This window comes from Triturus cristatus, chromosome 8 (genome assembly GCF_964204655.1).
Source record: "Triturus cristatus chromosome 8, aTriCri1.1, whole genome shotgun sequence".
NCBI classification, from domain to species: Eukaryota; Metazoa; Chordata; class Amphibia; order Caudata; family Salamandridae; genus Triturus; species Triturus cristatus.
Window position 1 is genome coordinate 203945205 of NC_140591.1, and position 19937 is coordinate 203965141.

Consider the following 19937-nt stretch of genomic DNA (forward strand, 5'->3'; position numbering starts at 1 on the left):
TCAAAACGGAAGGCATTGTTGGAAGGAGTCAAGGGTTTGCACTTAAACCCCAATCGATAATTCTTATTATACACCAAGAGGATTTTTTGGCGTATGTGGATATTCAAGACTCCTTTATTTATGTACACATCAGGTCTTCCCATCAGAGATTTCTTCAGTTTCCAGTGGCAGGGGAGGATTTCCAATTTTGCATCCTTCCCTTCGGTTTAAAGTCTTCAGAGAGGGCCTCCATGAATCCTCATTAATCCTTATTTAGATTATTTGCTCCTAGAGTCTTCAGGAGAGATTAAATTACTGGTCACATCATTACAGTATTAACAGCTGTCCAGGAGCACGAATCCTTGTCAATTGGGAGAAAACATTTCTTGTTCCCTTTCAGGATTTGGTGTGCATAAGCACCCAGTTTCAAACACAACTGTGACTGGTTCTTTTACTAGAAAATAAGGCGTTACAGTCTTCAGGCTCATGTTGTGAACCTTTTAAGACAAAAAAGGCCAAAGGCTTCAGAATGGTTTAGAGTTTAGGGTCATTTGACATGGACTATTTTTCTCGTCCCTTTTGTCAGGTTTCACTCACACAAGATTCTGAGGCGGATCCTGTGCAATTGGTCTCCGAGCTACTAAAATATTTTCCTCAAAATCAGGGTGCAGAATCAAGTTTGGAGGGATCTCTCCTGGTGGTTGGTTCGGGAGCACCTTCTGAAGGGAGGGGTCTTGGCTCCTCTTGCTCCAATGGTCATGACCACGGACACCAGCCCTTCAGGGTGGGGGTCATGGCTGGGACATCAGGTTCATGGCTTTTGGTCTCTAGAGGAGGCACAGAAGTCGTCCAACGGAAGAGAACTGAAAACGGTTCATTTGGCTCTACTGGCATTCAATTGCCAGATTTCTGGGAAGGCGGTATTGACCCGAATGGATAATATGGTAACAAAGACATACATCAACAAATCAATAAGCGGGTTGGGGGGGCAGGAAGGTATGGACTAGGACCTTCACTCAAATACCGAAAACACCGGGGTTCCCATTGAAACTCACCTAGCCCCTCTGGTGTTGGTGTGCCAGCCACTATCGGAAACAATCGGGATTTTTTCCGTTAACCCGGAGCCCAAGAGAGCGTCAAACTCCTCCATCATGTTCCCGCTCCTCTCAACTCCCCCCCCCCCCCCCGTGTCTTTCAGGAAGAGCAGGAGATCGTCATCGTATAGCGCTATGTGGTGTACTTGTCCTCCCAGTTCTATGCCCCTGTACCCCTGCCGGTCCGCGCCCTACACACCAGTGGCTCCACGGCCAGAGCGAACAACAAGGGGGAAAAGGGGCACCCCAGGCGCATGCCCCTCTCCACCCGGTACTGTTCTGATATCGTGCGTCCCGTGCGGACCCTGGCCACCGGGTCAGCATTCAGCAGTCCTACCCACCATATGATTCCCTGTCCAACCCCCATGTTTGCTAGGACGGTGTAGAGAAACCTCCACTCCAGGTTTTGCACTGCACAGTTGTGCTATAAAACTGCAAATTCTATTTCGACATGTGATTTTGTGACATAGAAAATTCAGTGAGATAATGCCTGCTGTAATGTGTTATTTTCTAAGACCATTAAAATAATAAACGTTTTAAAAAAACAATGTTTTAACATGAATACTAATCGGTCTAATTTTGGTGGTTAAATCGGTTAAAATTAATTTTTCAAACCATAACTATTTCAGGAGAAGAGAATGCAAAGCTGGCATAGTCAGTTTTCTGGTTTTGCAGGACAGGAGGATTCTGGAAGTAACAAAGCACACAGCACCATATAGCACCAAAACTGACAGTACAGGCATATATACCAAACTAATAACTTGATGGTAATTAATTTACTTGGAAAATAAGGTTCTATTTCACAGTGCATTTTTCAGGCTTTTCACATTAAAAGACGTATTTAAAATTTATTTTTCATATGTTGCAGTATAATGATATTTACAAACCAGTAAGCAAATAGCTTAAATGAAAACTATGTTTTTATTTTACCTGTAATAAATCCAGCGGTTGGCTTGAGACTATGGAACTGCTGGTCATGTTTATTTCTTTCTTCTACCGTTATCGTCCAGATATCCACGTTCCCTGACAAGGAAAAACGAGAAACTTAGAAGCAAACAGCAATGACAAAATCTGATTACATGTTTTCAAGAAGTTACGGGTGCACTCCGAGAACTCGAAATGCTACGCATTTATATATGAAAGACAAGGACACATCAAATATCTGAAACTCCATTGATTCAATGCATGCAGTCAAGCATTACCATGACTGGATACTATTGCAATATTGTGAATTTTCGTTTACAAGAGGTAAATCACATTGACTATCTTTTAGGTTTCAAAAAAGGTGGAAGCTTTGGACAGTGGGGTCACAGGAATCACACCAATGTAAACCAAGTTGTAACGCTAGCATCCACTATCCGTAATTACTTTAATGAGAACGCAAATACAGCATCCACAAGAGTGGTTGAATGGGAGGCCTTCATGACCGTGATTGGGGGGACGGCAATAAGAGCGTTAGAGGGGGCAAGACAAACAATCTACAGGGAGCTGCAACAGGTGGAAGAGACGCTTGGAGAATTGGAGAAGGCAGTCTTACGTGACCCCGCCAAGTCAACGACACTGCAGGAGGCGTGTATTAATGATGCTGATTTACTGGAGCGGCTCCGGACTATAGACTGCCAAGCGTACACACAGAAGTCACACGCTGAGGCGGACAGAGCAGGTACCCTTTTAGAGCAAAAAATATGGGATGGGCCACCCCGACCCAAATACTCGAAATCACGATATCAAATAACGTGACCGTTAACACACAAACTTATTAATGCAGTTTTCTGTGACTCCCCTTCCCCCAGCAATAAGACTCCGACAGAGAAGTGTTAGCTGCGCCAATCACATGCACAGAAATAAAAGAAGCTATTACCGAATTGCCCGCAATAAAACACCTTGTCTAGATGGGCTCCCAGTGGAGTTTTATGCCACTTTGACGCTGTTGGTGGCGTACCTAGAAAAATTGTACAGTACGGCCCAAGAAACCAGTCACCTACTGGATACCACGATGCAGGCACTAGTGACTTCTCTCCCAAAGCCCGGTAGTGACCCTAAAGACATTACAGGATACCGCCCCTTGTCATTATTAAATGAGTATGAACTGCTCAGTAAAGTACTAGCGCGACGATTGCTCCCTGTTACCCTGGGTAATTCATACGGACCAATGCGGTTTCGTACCAGGATGCAGCACGTCCCTAAATATTAGAAGACTATACCACGTAATGGATACTGTTACCGCAAAGTTGAGGGGAGCAGGCTGTATCTCACTAGACATGCGACAAGCATTTGACACGGTGGGGTGGAAGTACATGCGAGCAACCATCAGCAGATTTGGCCTCAACCCTGAATATCTTAAATGGGTCCAACTGTTATACACTCGACTGACGGCAAGGGTTCGGATTGGTAGATACATTTCCCGTGCATATCCAGTACATAGAGGCACAAGGCAGGGATTCCCTTTGTCCCCGATATTATTTGTGTTAGCTTTGGAGCCACTAGCACTACACTTACGCAAGGGAGCACTAGAATGGGGCATCCCAAAAAGAAGTGGCATGCAAACGCTGTCACTATATGCAGATTACATCATTGTCTAGGTTTGGGACCTGCATGAGACCCTGGCCCCCATAGCTAACACTTTTGTCCACTTGGAGAGATTATCTAACGATTAATGCAAATAAATCTTATGCGTATTTATTCCTAGATGACCAACAGATCCAAGATATAACGTTTTGTCGACCAGACACTCCCGATAGCACAGATCACCTTTAAATATCTCGGGATCCAGATCTCTAGGTCTGCTCTGGACCTACTTGAAGGCAATCTCCATAAAGCGATGTCCTCCTTGCGATCCCAGATTACGTTTTGGACATCCCTCTCACTCACAGTAGCGGCCCGGATAGCATTATCCAAAATGGTGATGCTTCCTCGCGTACTGTACTACTTTGTTAATCTCCCGGTCAGGATTCCTACAAACTATTTCACAATGCTCAATACACTACTGATAGACTTAATATGGGGGAAGGGCTGTAGGAGGGTTGGACTGATGAAACTACAGCTCACAACAGATAAGGGTGGTCTTGGGCACCGGACTTCCGGGAATAGTGCTTTGCCAGTCAGGTGCAATGGTTGTCATACTGACTGGCAGGTCGCAACCTCCATGAAATAGGCTACGACGTCTCCGCAATCTCAAGAGGCACACTACAGACACTACTGTATGCCACCTGTGCAGGTTCCATATGAATCACCATTGGTGCTTCGAATTGCTCTCACGTATTGGAAACGGGCAACGCAATATACAAGGCATACAGTGCCATGTGCCCCAAACATACCGCTGCAGGGTATACCCACTCCCAATGGCATAGCTACGACTCTTAGCATAGGACTGTGGGGTGAGGTGGGGGTAACAACGATGGGAGCGCTGTTCGGAGACTGAGTATATTGCTTAGCCATACGGACTTTGCACATGAGCAGGGACTCTCTGTTCCTACTGCACTACATGTGACGTGATGGGTCAGAAAACACTGGGCTCCAGAGAATGCACAACCACCAACACATGAGCTGGTGCATGCCCTACACCTGATGGGTAATGGAAGACACCTAATTAGGTGGCTGTACAGAAGCATACGTATGCATGCAGCGATATCCCTCACAACATTAAGGGGTAAATGGGAGCGGAAACTAGGAAACAACTTGAAGACAAGGACTGGGAGGGAATGCTAGCCTACCCTAAAAAAATCCAGGATAGCGAGATATTAAATTCATACAATACATGGTATTGCAGAGGAGGTACCTCACGCTGCGTAGGTTACATAAGATGTACCCGGGAGTATCAGCGCAATGCCCCAGGTGCATTGAGCCAGATGCAATACTTATACATATGATGTGTTCATGCCCAACTCTCTCAGGGTACTGGATGCGAATAATCAGGGACATTAACCAAGTGGTTAGGGGAACATGGCTAGGCTCACTTGAAAGTTGCATGCTGGGGGTTTACCGCAGACCCAAAACTCAAAAAGTACAAGTAAGATTTGCTGATTTATCATTGCTGTTACCAAACAGACAAGACGATGGAAGTCACCTACCCCACCCAGTATACAAGTCTAGTGGGAGGATGTCATTAGGTGCTGGAGGGCAGAGAGTGATTCTATACACAGGGAGGAGTACAGGGGGCTACGGAAGATACCAATATCCTTGGAATGGAACTCAATGCTGGAAGCTTTTAAGGCACTTGATCAACAACTAGATTAGGGATAATCCCCTTTCTCATTTCTACATGGCACATCACGGGGGACCTGGATGTATGATACTGGTGTATATGGATTTGTAGTGTGTACCTGCCAACAAACTGATAATGGGTGCTGCCGAGGTAGGGCACACAGCCTGGAGGTACCTGAACATATCCCACTTCGGCCCGGACGTTAAGAAATGTAGTTTAGTCCTAACCCATCCCAGAGCGCCCAAAATACAGGAAGTGAGCATAATGTACCACTGACATAGAAATCAAGAACCAGGGGTGTTAGGGGTGGGAGTTTATTGACCTTTTTTTCTTTCTTTTTTTCTCTATAAATGTAATCCGAATGGAATGTTCATTATAGTTGACACTTTGGATGGAATGTACTGAGATGTGGTAGCTATGGAGAGACACTCACTGTAATGTTTGCTACAAGTACAGTTATACCATGTGCATCTTAGAAAACTATGCACAAATTTACAGCTTTTTTCTTTCTTAATTGAAAAATCGATAAAATGTGTTAAAACATGTAAACCAAGTTGTAAGCACAGTCTGTTTATAAAAAGCCTTGGAAAATGTAGCCACCAGCACAACCATTCGGGACAAGCACCGGTAAGTATGCAGTACAATCTTGAGCTATCACCAGGGAGACGTCTGAATCGGGTAAAGTGAAATCTTTAGTCACAGTTTTTTATAACAAGACCCACAACATTTGCCACAACTGTATTGTAACCTATGTGTGTGAAATTGTACATTTCCACCAGAAAAGAAACTCAGGAACAAGGTGCAGGTAAGAAGGTATTCTTTATCGAAAGCTCATCCACAACTGATTAACTGTCATTCAAAGATTCCTCAACTGGATTCTAATGTGACATAGCAAAGAGGCCCGAGTCTAGAGCAAGAGCACACATCTTCCTTAACAGAAATTAACAAATAATAAAAAACATTAGGCATAAACGAAATCTAACAAAGTTTGCATTACTACCGTGAACAAACTAGGAAACATGGAGAGACAAAGATGAACAACAACAAAAAGGAAAATGCTACTTACCAGTATGCATCTGTTCTTGGCATGTAGAGCTGTAGATCCACACACTGTGCATAGATCGCCATCTGGTGCTGGGCCCGGATGTTTGCACTTTGTTGTTGTCCTGGAAAGTCTTTGGAAGTCACGAGATAGGTGGCTCCTCCTTTGGACAATAGTGCGCATGGGCATCGACTCCATCGTCCGATTGTTTTTTCGCCAAGAAGGGAAATGGAGTTTTGTAAGAAATAGAGGTCCATGTATGTTGTATCTAAATAAGATAATACTGCAACAGATAAAGGTAGCTGGGGAGGTGGGTGGGCGTGGGCTCTACATGCCAAGAACAGATGCATACTGGTAAGTAGCATTTTCCGTTCGAGGCATATGAGCTGTAGATCACACGCTGTGCATAGATTGCATAGCAGTACTCCTCCTTAGCAGCGACCACCAGTATCTGTTGCAGTAGTTTTAAATAGCGTTTTGAGTAAAGCTTGGCCCACACTAGCTTGTTGTTTTGCCTGCGCATCTACACAGTGTTTTGTGAATGTGTGCGGTGTAGACCATGTAGCTGCTTTGCAGATGTCATCTAGGAGAATGTTACCTAAAAATGCCATTGAAGCCCCTATCTTTCGGGTAGAGTGGGCTTTAGAGGGAATAGATAGTGTACGTTTTGCTTTGTAATAGCAAATTTGTATACATTTGACAATCCACCTTGCAATGCCAGATTTTTATATGGGATTGCCTTTATGTGGCAGTGAGAAGGATACAAAAAGTTGTTTTGTTTTACGAAAAGGTTTTGTTCTGTCTATATGGGTGGCAGGTGTACACGAACTCCGGAAGGAGGAAACGCAGAGACTGACTCTCCACCAGGTAGCAGAATTCGGGCTTCCGGTTCAGGAGCGGTGAGTGGCACAGAGCAGTGCAGTACTGCAGAGAGAGGCTAGGCGGCTGATCCGCGCCAGAGAGCCAAGGGTGCTGTGAGGGAGCCAAGGGTGCCGCGAGAGAGTCCAAAGGCACCCACAGGAGGCCCACAGGAGGGCCGCAGCCCCAGAGCGGAAGTGCAGAAGTGCACAGTGGGAGCGGGCAGGAGGAGAGCCGTGGTCAGGAGCGGAATTGAGGTTTCCCATCTATTTACTCACCCATGCCCCTACCCTCCCCTCGCTACTATTACGCTTCCCTGCTCACCCTCCTCCACCACTCACGGCCCCTCCAACAGCAGCAGCCTGAAGAAACGCCAGGTACTACTAGCGCCAGTGACAGAGCCTCACTCAAAACAAAACACGAATAAAAATAAACAAATAAAAGCCCTGCCACCCCGCGGTTGTGTCACCAACTCCCTGGACTTGTGGGCATTTGTTGGGACAGATTGGTGGCGAAGGCAGTAATAAAAAATAAAAAATTAAAAACATACCAGAATGGGCAAACCAACCGGCGTAGGAACTGGAACAGGTTTTAGATAAAAGCCATTGACAAGGGGGCAAGCGCAGTTGTAATCTACCGCCACGGTGCAACCACCAACCTCAAACTTAAAATCAACCAATAAGACAATTTGTAAATATTTTACGCCAACAACGCCACCAACGTCTGGACAAAATCCATAAGGAAAAAGTAAGTCCTACAGCAGTGCATTAGTACACTCAACACCACAAACCAATAACTGCCCGAATTACGAAACAGGAAGTCTGGGCAATGGGACACGGCCACCCTACAGGAATAGTGTTGTAATGGAGAAAGACAGGCTAGAGCTGGGAAATTCAGAAGTTTTTGAAATAGCAACGCGGCCCGAGTGCTCGGGAACACAGGAGAAAAGGCTTGAAGCTTCAGATCTTCTTTTGCTTGGGGAAAAAGAACAAGACATACCCGGGTAAGGGCAAGTACATCAGGAAATATTGGGAAGTGCAGAGAGGGAGGCAAGAGGAATCAAGCCAGGGAAAATTGGAAGTCTTGGAAATATCGTCAAAATTGGAGCAAACAAATAGAGCTAGCCAACAAATGCGTGCAGAGGTTAAAAAAAATTTACAGGCATGGAGAGGGGACAACCAGCATGATTTGTCTCTGTCCCCGGCCCCATTACGGAATTCATCAGTAATTCACAGCTTTGTTCTTGATCAAAATTTACTCTCGTTGCAGGAGGAACAGAGAGAGAATAGTCTCTCGGGAGATAAGAATTTGCTCCACACCACCGCCAAAACAAAATGTACACTCCACAATGGATGTTACAACCAAAATTCCCTGCTATCCTCAAATTCTACATTAACAACGACCATCAACGCGCTTACATGGCAAACACAAAAATTGGAAACTCAAATGGACACTATACACGCACTTGCAATAGCCATGATTAACATTGAAGCTAAAATTAACATCTTCGATGAAAAGTTGGAATTACTGAGGTTGCAGCCAACAGCTAGGTGCTCATGCCTTCCAACTGTGGAGAAGCTTAGCACTTTTCCCGAAGTATTAATGTCCATCATTATAGAACTAAAGCAAAGACAACAGGAAACCATAGTTCAGAGCCTCCAAAGAACAGTCGAAGGAACTTCAAAAGATGGCATACAAAAGGGCATGAATAGTTCTGCAGGTGCAACATGCCCCCCCAATGAGTCACAAACTGCAAGGGTATGGAGTAGTGTAAACAATCACGAGGGGAAAACCTCAGCAGAAATGAATTAGACGTCGACGAACACACAAGTCAGTAAACCAATTTTGTGCTCAAACATATCCTCACTAGCTCTGCAGTCGCCATCATTTTGTCGTCAAAGGACATCATCTCCTGAGGAATCCGTAATCAATGAGAATGAGCATTGTATTATCAGTGGGGCCACTAATTTAGAGCATCCTATAGAACCGAGCAAAACTCTCAAGAAAGGTGAAGAAACGTCTGAAAAAAAGGCCAAAAACTTAAAACTAAGAAAGGCAAAGGATTTACAACTGGGCGTCAGAGAACTCATCGACGCTCGAACCAAAAAAATACCCGCAACAAAGGCTCCCACACAAAAGAATCTGGAATCACAGAAATGTTTTCCAATTTTCCAAAGGGAAAGCCAGGTGAAACATCAATCCATACTAAAAACAAGCATTTGCAATGCATTAGGTCTCGCATTTACGCGAGTTTGAGCTATTGACATTGCAAATAACAATGCCTATTGGCATTGTCATTTACAATGCCAATAGCTTTAACTCGTGTAACTGCGAGACCTATTGCATTGCAAATGCTTGTTCACATAAGACCTCCTTAAAGACAAGCACTGATAAAGCCAGTAGGTTTGATTTTTGTATCCCACGCGAAAAAAGATAACCAAGACGTGCAGCCGTGACCTGCCATAACACAAATAATAAAAGCCTCCCCGAATTCTGAAAGAATAATGGATGTTGCTCTGCAGCCTCCGCCATCGCTCCAAAGTTCTGTGTACTGGAACCCTCCGGGCGTCCCGTCCTGCGTGACGTCATAGTCCGCGCCACCTCCCCGCACGAACATGGTGCCCAGCACTTTGTAGAAACGGGGCAAGGCAAAAGTGCTTTCTTCCCCCCCCTCTGCCTAACTTTAAAGAGACTGGATTTTGCAAGAACCCAAAACAATATTAAAACAACCCCATTAAAAAATGCAGGACACACGGCCGAATATAATTGAAGCTCTCTGAATATGGAGGCACAGAGAGGATCTGCAAGAAGATTGGTGTGTAGATCTTTTATGTCTTACGTTTTAAGGAGCTGGGGTTTTGGTTCCGGAGTGGGCGCTCTTTGTTGATTGCTCGTGGTGTGGGAGGGGAAGCATGCTTTAGAAGGGGTTGCAATGGAAATGTAGTGTGTGTGGACGAGTGCATATGGCATCTGCAGCTTGCACTGTGTCCCAATGAGACCCTTTTCTCATGTACAACGTGCTGTTGTGTATTTAGTAGGGCAAACTAGTGTATTCCGGGGGCAGGTTGTGGTGTTTGTGGATTAATGGGCGACTGGCTGCATGCAGGTTGTTTATTTACATTGTGTGGAGCACGTTTGCCTGTTTTGCTAGCTGAACCTTGCGGTGTGTTGCGAAGCATCCTGCTGTTTTCTTTCTGTATAGCCTGGGAACCGATTGAAAAATACCTAGGTGCGTTTTGTGGGGTCTTTTGCGTGTTTTGAGCATTTTTGGTAAGGCGCTACAATGTATTTCGTGCCTTGTGATGCGGGCGGTGCAGTGTATTTTGTGCCATGTGAGGCGGGCGGCTGCAGAGTATTTGTGTGCATTGTGTTGTGGGGGTGCCCTCGTCCCTCTGGCGGCGCACACTGGGCTGCCCAGGTCCTTGCTGGGACTCCTGCTGGCAGCTGGGCGTGTTGCTGGGGACCTGTTTGTGAGAGTGTGAACGTGCAGCCTGGGCAGTCTGCCTCTGTGCCTGCAGAGCAGCTGGGGGTGGGGGCCGAGGAGGGACTCCAAGAGCCACTTGAAAGCTCTTTGCTGGGAGGAGAGGGCGGTGTGTGTGAGCTGAGGCCTCACTAGCTCTGCCTCGTCACTTTCTTTCTGAGGAAAGTTGCTCATACTGAGTTGCGGAGGCTTCCTGTTTCCCTATCAGACATATAGTGACGTTGGCAGACGGATGACGTACGTATGGATGACGTATGATTGGGGGAGGGGCTGATGGTTGGAAGGCCGTGCAGGGTTCTTTTCCCTGAATCCCCAGACGACACGCAATTTGTGGATGTGAACGTTTTAGACATGGATTAAGCTCAAGGCCTCCTTCGCGACCGTGTTTCTTTTCTTTAAATTTCATTGAAAGAACGGCACGACTGGAGTGGGGGGGCGCCTGTGCGGTATGTGAATGGGCCTTATGTCGTAGGTTTGTTGTTATACGTAAATGAAAGGACATTTATTCAAGTCCACATTTATGAACGTACTGGTCTACCAACTCTCTCCAATAGGAGCTGGCGCTGTAAAAAAAAAAAAAACATTGGCCGCACGCGCGCCTCGCGTTTAAAGTTTAAAAAAAGACAATCCCGGCGGAGCATGGCGCGTGCGCGCTTGGGGGCGGGGGAGCGCATTCCAGGCGGGGGAGCGGACCCTTTGAAATGCTCCCAAAAAGCGGATTGCATGGCGGCACGATGCGTGTGATTGTGCGCGTGCTAGCAATGCAATCCGCTTTTTGGGAGCACTTTTCAAACCCGCTTTCAATAGTCTCGCTTTGCGATCGCTTACGCGATAGCAAGGCGAGATCTAACAACTACATCCCAACCAATTTTGAATAGACCAGCCAACAAAATGGAAGAGCAGTCACAGCACAAATCAGAAGTGAATCCGCAATTGGTCAGTATTGGCAGTCTTCCTAAGGAACTGCATGAAGAAAACCATAGGAAAGTTCAGCAGACTGCTTTGGACAGAGAAATGATAGTATCAATACCACTGAACAATTGTGAGTTTCAGGGGTCCCACGATATTAACGACCATGGAGTAACTCCAACAAACATGCGACGTTCGGTCGTATATTCTCTCGCGGCCAGCCAAACAGCTCAAGGGTATAAAGAGGAGGAGAATAACACAATCATTTTTACACCTGAATATACATCACGGAGAAGTTTGGACACATTAAACAGGCCCAACATCTTACAAATTTTCCACCATATCCCAGAGCTCTCTTCCATCTCCAGTGAAGACCTCATTCAAGTACAATTCAAAATTTTGGACAACAACACAACCAGAGAGTCAACGATACTAAAATGGATCAACGGCTCTATTGTACAAAAAATTATTAAAGACAGAGATCGGTTCGTAAACTGGGGGATTAATGTTCACACTCCAGAAGAAGAGAAATGCCCATTTATGCTAAAAAGAGGATTTCATACAAATTCAACACAGTGCCCGCAAAAGTCCATTTTAGAAGGGACAAATTACGTCCCTCGCACAACAGCATTTCCCAACATAAAAATATAGTTTTTGCCCAAGTCCATTCAAACAAAGCGCAGGTGCTCCTAGCACACAAGGAAATGGTAGCCTGAGCAATGGTTGCCGGAGCAATTAATCAGGCAACTTGTTGAAAGTAATCTCATGGAATGTTTATGGGCTAAAAACTTCACTACATAATAAGGAAGCATTTGAATTCTTGCAGTCTGGGGACCGGTTATGTCTGCAAGAAACTTGGTTGCTTCTCCCAATGGCTATACCAGACTTCATGAAATTTCAGCAGCCGGCAAAAAGCGTAATATTTGGAAAACCATCGGGGGGCTTATCAATATATACGCGAATTAGTAGCAACATAAAAATAAAACCTCTATTAAACACGGACATGGTTCAGGCAGCCCTAGTGCAATGATTGAAATTAAACTGATGCCCAATAAAGATCATTCTCCTGAACATTTACTTTAATAGTAATGAGGCTCCCAGACACAGTGACATGAGGGCACAAGTGGATACCCTTGAGGAATTACTGAGCAGTCCTCCAATTTGTGGAATTGTAATGGCTGGAGATTTTAACACGCAAAATCTTGGAATGAATCCAGATGAAGTATTGCCTACAGAAAAGGCTGGAATGTTGATGAATACATTTCTAAATATATACAGTTTAAAATCAATACAAAAGTGCTACGGCCTTTAATCACCCTCTAACAAAGATACACAGGGGTTAACTAAATCAATAATTGATTATATTTTCACATGTGGTCGCCTGTATGGGCAAGTGACAGAATTCCAAAAGCTTTCTATCCCGACCAGTGACCATCTCCCACTGGCCAGAACTATCACCTTATACACGGCCCGTCTCCCGATTATCACCTCTGTGGGCAACACCAACGGGGAAGAAATGTATGCTTTGCCAAGGAGACTAAATTGGACCAAAATAGATACAGCAGCCTTAAGAAGGTGGAAAAGCAATTGGCCCGGAACTGCCGAAGAATTTACGACAGGCAATATTAACAAGAATTGGAATAACTTAACGACCGAGGTATACCAACTTCTAAAAGGTAAAGAACACTCTCCAGCTTCGGTAGAAATGTCTTGTCGCCAATTTCAACCACGATACGAAAAAGTGGAACAAAGTAAGAGGTCGCTCAGAATAGCCACACGTATCCATAAGCGAGACGGAAAATACGAAACATATCAAAACCAACTCCTAGCAAAGAGAACCCATAGGAAGAACGTGTGGGACTCTAAAAGAAAACAAGATTCAGAGTGGCTGCATGTTTTTGCCTTGCTAAGCCCAAATAAACAGACTGAATTCTGGTCGTATATTAACAAGCTTTCTGGGCATGGCTAAGACAGGTGTAATACGGTTGCTAGTGATATATGGATAACCTATGTAACAAAATTATATTGTTGTGCACAAAATCTGACATCACACAACCAGGAGCTCCTTACCACTACCGTTCTGCCCGAAACCTCCCTAGTATCCACAGAAGACAAACCTGGACCGGTAGCGGAAGAGAATCCATTAAATATGGAGATACGGGGGGCGGAGTCACGATGGCGGAGTGAGCAGACGTGCGGCTCGAGTGCTCTCGCCGGCGATCGCTCAAGCACAGTCACCGCAGGGCAGTGGTAGAGAGCAGGGGCTCGTTGCGAGCGGCTGGGGGCCGGTTCTGGCCCAGTGCAGTTGGCTATCGGAGCGCCGGAGGCGCGATCGGAGTTCGACGCCCAGCCGAGGCCTAAGGTCGCCGGGAGGCGGGGCCCTGGATTAGTGGCGCCGGCCGAGGGGGAAGCAGCAGTCACCGGAGCACACGGAGAGGCAGCCGGCACGGAGACAGAGGCAGCGGTGCGGTGGCACCGGCAGAGGGCTCCCGCCGCGAAACAAATGCAGTCGCGGACCCCGAGCAGTGGAGACGGTGGCGCCGGGCTCACGGAGCAGCGGCGGGGAGCGAGGACGCCGACTGCCGGACCGGTGAATGTACCCCTTTCCTTCCATCCCCCCCCCCTCCGCACGCGCAAACACCCTACAGACCAGTGGCGCTGACCTCTGGGGGGGTGGGGGGGCTGGTGGATTGGGGGCCGGCGGCCAGGTCACCCCTGCAGCTGAGGCGGGGACGGCGAGGAGGCGGAGGCAGCGGGAGCACCGCGTGAGGAGGGCCGGACCGGTACGTGGAGAAGGCCAGGAGGAAGGGGCCCACTGTCAGTAGCGGAGCTTCGAGGAGTGCTCCCGCCGTGGAACCATTGCAGTAGCGGACCCAGGAGCGGTGAGAATGGCGATGACCGGGCCGGTGAGGATGCCACCGGGCCGGTGAGGATCCCCCCCCCCCCCCGACGCAGTGGCGCTGGTCTCCAGGGGACGGGCCCCATTGCCACTGGAGGAACGGTAAGAGGAGCTTTGAGGGGGCATACCAGCGCCGTGGCGAGGGAGGCCGGAGGACTGACCTCAGCGGAGGCTCTCGCTGGGGGATCGGCCTGATCGTGTCAGTGGGCCTACACAGCGGCGGGACCAGCGTGGGCGCGTCGGCTACCGGAACCTCCCGACCAGGCCGTGACGGGTAGAGGCTGGAGCCGCGTGCCCAGACGCCCGCCCCAGCGGTATCGTTGCTCCTGAGATCCCGGTGGGCAGGGACCCACCACCCAGGCCCCTGTAATCTGCCTTCCCGCCACGATCGTCGGACTGGGCCGTGTGGCGCCAGCATTGAGGCAGAGGTGCTGGACCCCGAGGCGTCCCCATGGCCCGGATAGAGCAGGCTATGCCCACGGCCAAGAAAAGGCAGGGCAAATCGATTAAAGAACTGTTTGGCCAGGGTCCGGCCGGCCGGCCGGCTGGCTTCTGGGGTGATGGCTGGCACCTCCGGAGGAGCGACGGCGGAGGGAGGTGGACCGGAGCCCGTTACCAGGGCGTTCCTGGAATCTATGTTCGGCAGATTGAGGGAGGACATTCGCACACTCAAGCAGTAATTCACCTCGGAAATGAAGGAGGTTCATCGCGATGTGGTCTCTATTGGTGAAAGGGTAGCGGATCTGAAAGGCAAGGGCGATGCTCGAGATGTGGAGATTTCAGAGCTGCAGCAAGAGATCATCCGGCTCCATGATCAACAGGTAGACCTCCAAACCCACCTCGAAGACATGGAAAACCGCTCCCGTCGTCACAATATCCGGATTAGGGGAGTGAGGGTGGATGAGTGGAGTCGAAGGATCTATTCACCTACTCACAACGGCTCTTTAATCACATTTTGGGCAGCCCGCCTGAGACTGAGATCCGAATAGATAGAGCGCACAGAGTGGGCCCTCCGAGGGCGCAGGCGGCTTCCCCGTCGGACATCCTGGTGTGTGTCCAGGACTATCGCACTAAAGAAACCATCCTTCAGAAAGCACGCCAGCTGCATCCCATTCAGTTTCAGGGTCAGACACAGATTATGTTTCAAGACTTATCTGTACTCACGCTGCAAAAGCGGCGAACTTTCAAACCGGTCACTATGCACCTTCAACAACACGGCATTTCCTATAGTTGGGGTCACCCTTTCCGGCTGGTGTTCCGTAAAGACAATAAGCTGTTCCAATTGTGTTCCTTGTCGGAGGCGTGCACGCTCCTGGGTCTTGAACTTCCGGAGGGGGAGAGCGATGGGGTGTCTTGCACTGCGGGGCCTGAGAAATCCAGGGCTCAGTGGCGTCAACAAGGCTTCAGGCGTCGCTCCAGGAAGCCTCCGGCGGCGGACATAGCGGAGGGCAAGAGATCCGCTTTGGAGGCCACCTCCACTGGATTAGCGTGTCCTGAGCCGGTCTGACTCTGCACAGATAGCTATCTGCCAGCTGCGTCCTGTATCCTCAGAAGTGGATTGCTGGCGGGAGGGGGGCTCCCGTTCCACAGTAGACGATCTCACCCAGATGTTCTTTCACCGATCACTGACGAGTGATGGACTCAGAATTTTTTGTACTGGTTGCCAGTTGGTTTTGATGTTGTTTTGTTGGGGGGTTTGTTGAGGGAGGGATCCCGATACTCCGCATTCACCCTCTTTCTACCACTCGAGCGGCTGATGATGTCCCTACATGTCCCCGACGACCGTCGGATGTGCTGACAGGGGTGGCACCGAGGGGCGCCCGCATGTGGCTGCAGGAGAGGGGGGGACCACGCACATGCCTGACACCACACTTAAAGTTCTTACCCTTAATGTGAGGGGTCTTTATAATCCCGTGAAGCGTAGGGCTGTTCTGTCTTGTTTGGAAAACTCCCAGGCAGATCTTGCCTTTTACAGGAAACCCACCTATTGCTGAGAGATTGCCACCGTCTTAAGTCCCGGAGGTTCCCAACACAGCTGTTCTCTTCTGCTGCCACTAAGACGGCGGGAGTAGCGATACTGGTGGCGCAGAAGTTCCGGGGGGGGGGGAAGTCCTTCACAAAGTGGCCGAGATCCGGGGAAGATTGCTGGTCTTCCGTTTTGCCTTGGGGGGTCAGACATTTACGGTTGGTTCCCTATATGCCCCGAATGAGGACCAGGAACGATTTCTGCGATCCGCTCTGGTTGAGGCTACTGCCACGACGGACCGTAATATTATTCTAGGGGGGGGGGGGACTTGAACCTGGTGTTTGACAATAGCAGGGACAGGTCCAGTCAACGCACCCATCACAAAGGGGCATTATCAGCGTCAGGGATTGCACACATAAGGGACCTGGGGCTCTGTGACCTGTGGCGCAGCTTTCACCCTCATTCGAGGGAATATTCATTCTACTCCAACGCCCATAAGACATATGCTCGACTGGATCACTTTTTAGCGTCTGACTCGATCCGCACAATCACGCGGACAGTGGAGATTGGAGTGGCGGCCTTGTCGGACCATGCGCCGGTACTGGCCACTCTTGCCCTGCCGCCCACATCCCGACCACTCAGGGTTTGGCGGCTTAGAGACACTCTCCTACACCGACCAGACGTTGTCCGACATATACGGCAAGCCATAGACGACTACACTCTCCACAATGCGAATTCCGACACCACACTGGCAATACAATGGGTGGCCATGAAAACTGTAATCCGGGGGGAGTTCATAGCTTTGGCGGCGGCGGACATCAGGGAACGCGGACTTAAGCGGGACGATCTCACACAGCGCACCCGGGAATTAGAGCAGATGCACCAGCAAACAGGCGCCCCGAGGGTGTGGCGACAGCTAAAAGCTGTGCGTCACCAGCTAGCGGCGTTGGATCAGGACAGAGCGGAATTTGCGGCACTGCGACTGAAGCATGCATACTACACTGGGGGGGGATAAATGCGGGCGTCTCCTTGCTCACAAATTGCGGGAAGTACATCAGCGGCGGGGGGTCAAGGCTATCGTCCGACCGGATGGCACCCAGGTGTCAGAGGATGGGGCTATAGCGGAAGCGTTCCATGACTTCTACGCCACTCTTTATGCAGGAGATTCCCTGGACAGCTCGGAGGGAGCGGCCTTTCTGAACTCCGTCACGGTACCTACTCTGACCACAGAGCAAGCTGACCACTTAGATAGGGAAATCCGGCAGGAGGAGGTCATCACGGCAATATCCCGTCTCAGGCTGGGGAAGGCGCCTGGTCCAGACGGCTTCTCCGCAGCTTTCTATAAGACGTATTGCGTCGTGCTTGCGCCGATCCTTTCCCGGCTGTTTAACTCCTTTGCTACGCAAGGGGCGATACACGGGGATCTCTTGGAAGCCTCTATAGCGGTGATTCCCAAACCTGGGAAGGATGGCTCCCGTTGCGGATCGTACCGTCCAATCTCCCTCCTTAACATAGACCTCAAATTATATACAGGAATTCTGGCAGCCGGTCTTGGTCCTTACATGGCTGACCTCATTGACCCGGATCAAGATGGGTTCATCCCGGAGCGCCAAATGGCAGACAACACCAAAAGAGTTCTGCACCTCATAGAGAAAGCTACTCGGGTGGCGGGCGAGTATATGCTGTTGGCCATTGACGCCGAAAAGGCTTTCGACCGAGTACATTGGCCATATTTGGAACAGGTGTTGGAGAAGGTCGGGATGGGGGGGGGGGGGGGGGGGGAACGGTTTTGCACGTACATACTTAACTGCTATAAATTTCCCACGGCGACGGTTAGGGTGAATGGCCACACTTCCTCCAGATTCCATATTGAAAGAGGTACGAGACAGGGGTGTCCTTTATCCCCCCTTCTTTTCGCACTCTATATGGAGCCCTTAGCTCCAAGACTGCGGCAAAACCCGGAGGTGCGGGGGATCAAGTTCGGGGGGTTCACCCACACTATTAGCTTGTATGCAGACGACGTGCTGCTTTCGCTCGCCGAGCCGAGATCCGCGTTGCCGGTGTGTGTGGCAGAACTGGACGCCTTTGCCCGGGTTGCGGGATTGAAGGTGAACACTGATAAGTCTATGGCCCTTGATCTGACCTTGTCGGAACCCACACAGGATTATTTGCAGTCTGTACTCCCTATCCAGTGGGCAACAGACACAATCCCCTACTTGGGGATTCAGTTGGCTCCCTCTCTCCCAGCGGTAGTTGAGGTCAACTATACTAGTTTACGCGGGAAAATCCGACGGGAGCTGGGCCGATGGAAACACTACCCCCTGTCATGGCTGGGTAGAGTGGCGGCGGTAAAAATGACTATTCTGCCGCAGATTCTCTATCTCTTCCGCACCATACCTTTGCGACCGCCAGCCGACTGGATTCGCCGGACCCAATCCGAGCTGGCCCAATTCATTTGGAACGGCCGGAAACCACGCATGAGACGGGCCTTGGTAGTGCTTGCGCCGGAGCTCGGGGGACTGGGTGTCCCGGATCTTCAGCTCTACTTCCAGGCGGCACAGTTACGTTATCTTGTGGAGTGGAGTAGGTGGGAGTCCGAGAAACACTGGCTGTTCCAGGATCAGGCGGTGGCGGCCCGTCCCTTGCAGGACATACCGTTCATGCGCAAGCCTCACAGACCTCCTAATCTATATGCTTCATACATCACCCGAGTCCCCCTAGAGGTGTGGGATGCCACCAATGCTAAACACGACCTCACAACCTTTCCATCCCCGTTAACGCCGCTGTTAGACAACCCTGACTTCGCCCCGGGGATGGATAAAGCGGCTTTCTCAAACTGGGAAACAGCAGGGTGCCGGTTCTTGTACCACGTCTATGGCCCGGAAGGGGTTCACTCGTTTAATCAAATGAAGCAGGAATATGGGTTTCAGGAGGCAGAGAGGCATCGGTACTTTCAGGTGAGGCACTGGGCGCTCCAACCACAGATCGGTGCCGGGGCAGACAGGAGATTTTCCTCCTACGAACGATGGCTTCTCACACGTACGTCCAATCGGAAACTCATATCGGACCTTTATAAGACATTACAACTGTTGCATGCGCATGACTACAGCCCCAGCAGAGAAAGGTGGGAACGGGAGTTGGGTAGAGTTCTCACGCACAAAGAATGGGGAGACATATACTGTAGAGCCAGGCACTCAGCATACCACATAGGGCTCACGGAGACGCTCACAAAGATCACGACATACTGGTACTACACTCCGGAGCGCTTACATGAGATGGACCATACCCGAGAAGCGGCGTGCTGGCACGGATGTGGCCAAGTGGGCAGCCTAGTGCATCTACTCTGGGAGTGCGCACACATTCAATCCTACTGGACACAGGTGTTGGATGAGGTGGATAAGCACTTCGAGACGGAGATACCACGCTTTCCGACATACGTCCTATTGGGTCTTCCTAATTCCCTGACCTACCCATTGAAATCTCGTAGAGGGCGGCAGATCGCCAT

General features: G+C 49.2%; 1 protein-coding gene across 6 annotated transcripts in view; it reads right to left on the reverse strand.

Annotated features, from left to right (window-relative positions):
• The window catches only part of ITSN1 (intersectin 1), a 1732490-nt gene that overhangs the window by 1547193 nt on the left and 165360 nt on the right, over positions 1–19937 (reverse strand). For all 6 annotated transcript variants that reach the window (XM_085621357.1, XM_085621360.1, XM_085621358.1 and 3 more), the window contains exon 3: positions 2004–2096. In XM_085621357.1, coding sequence (XP_085477483.1) covers positions 2004–2096 — 93 coding nt within the window. The remainder of the gene's footprint in view (positions 1–2003; positions 2097–19937) is intronic.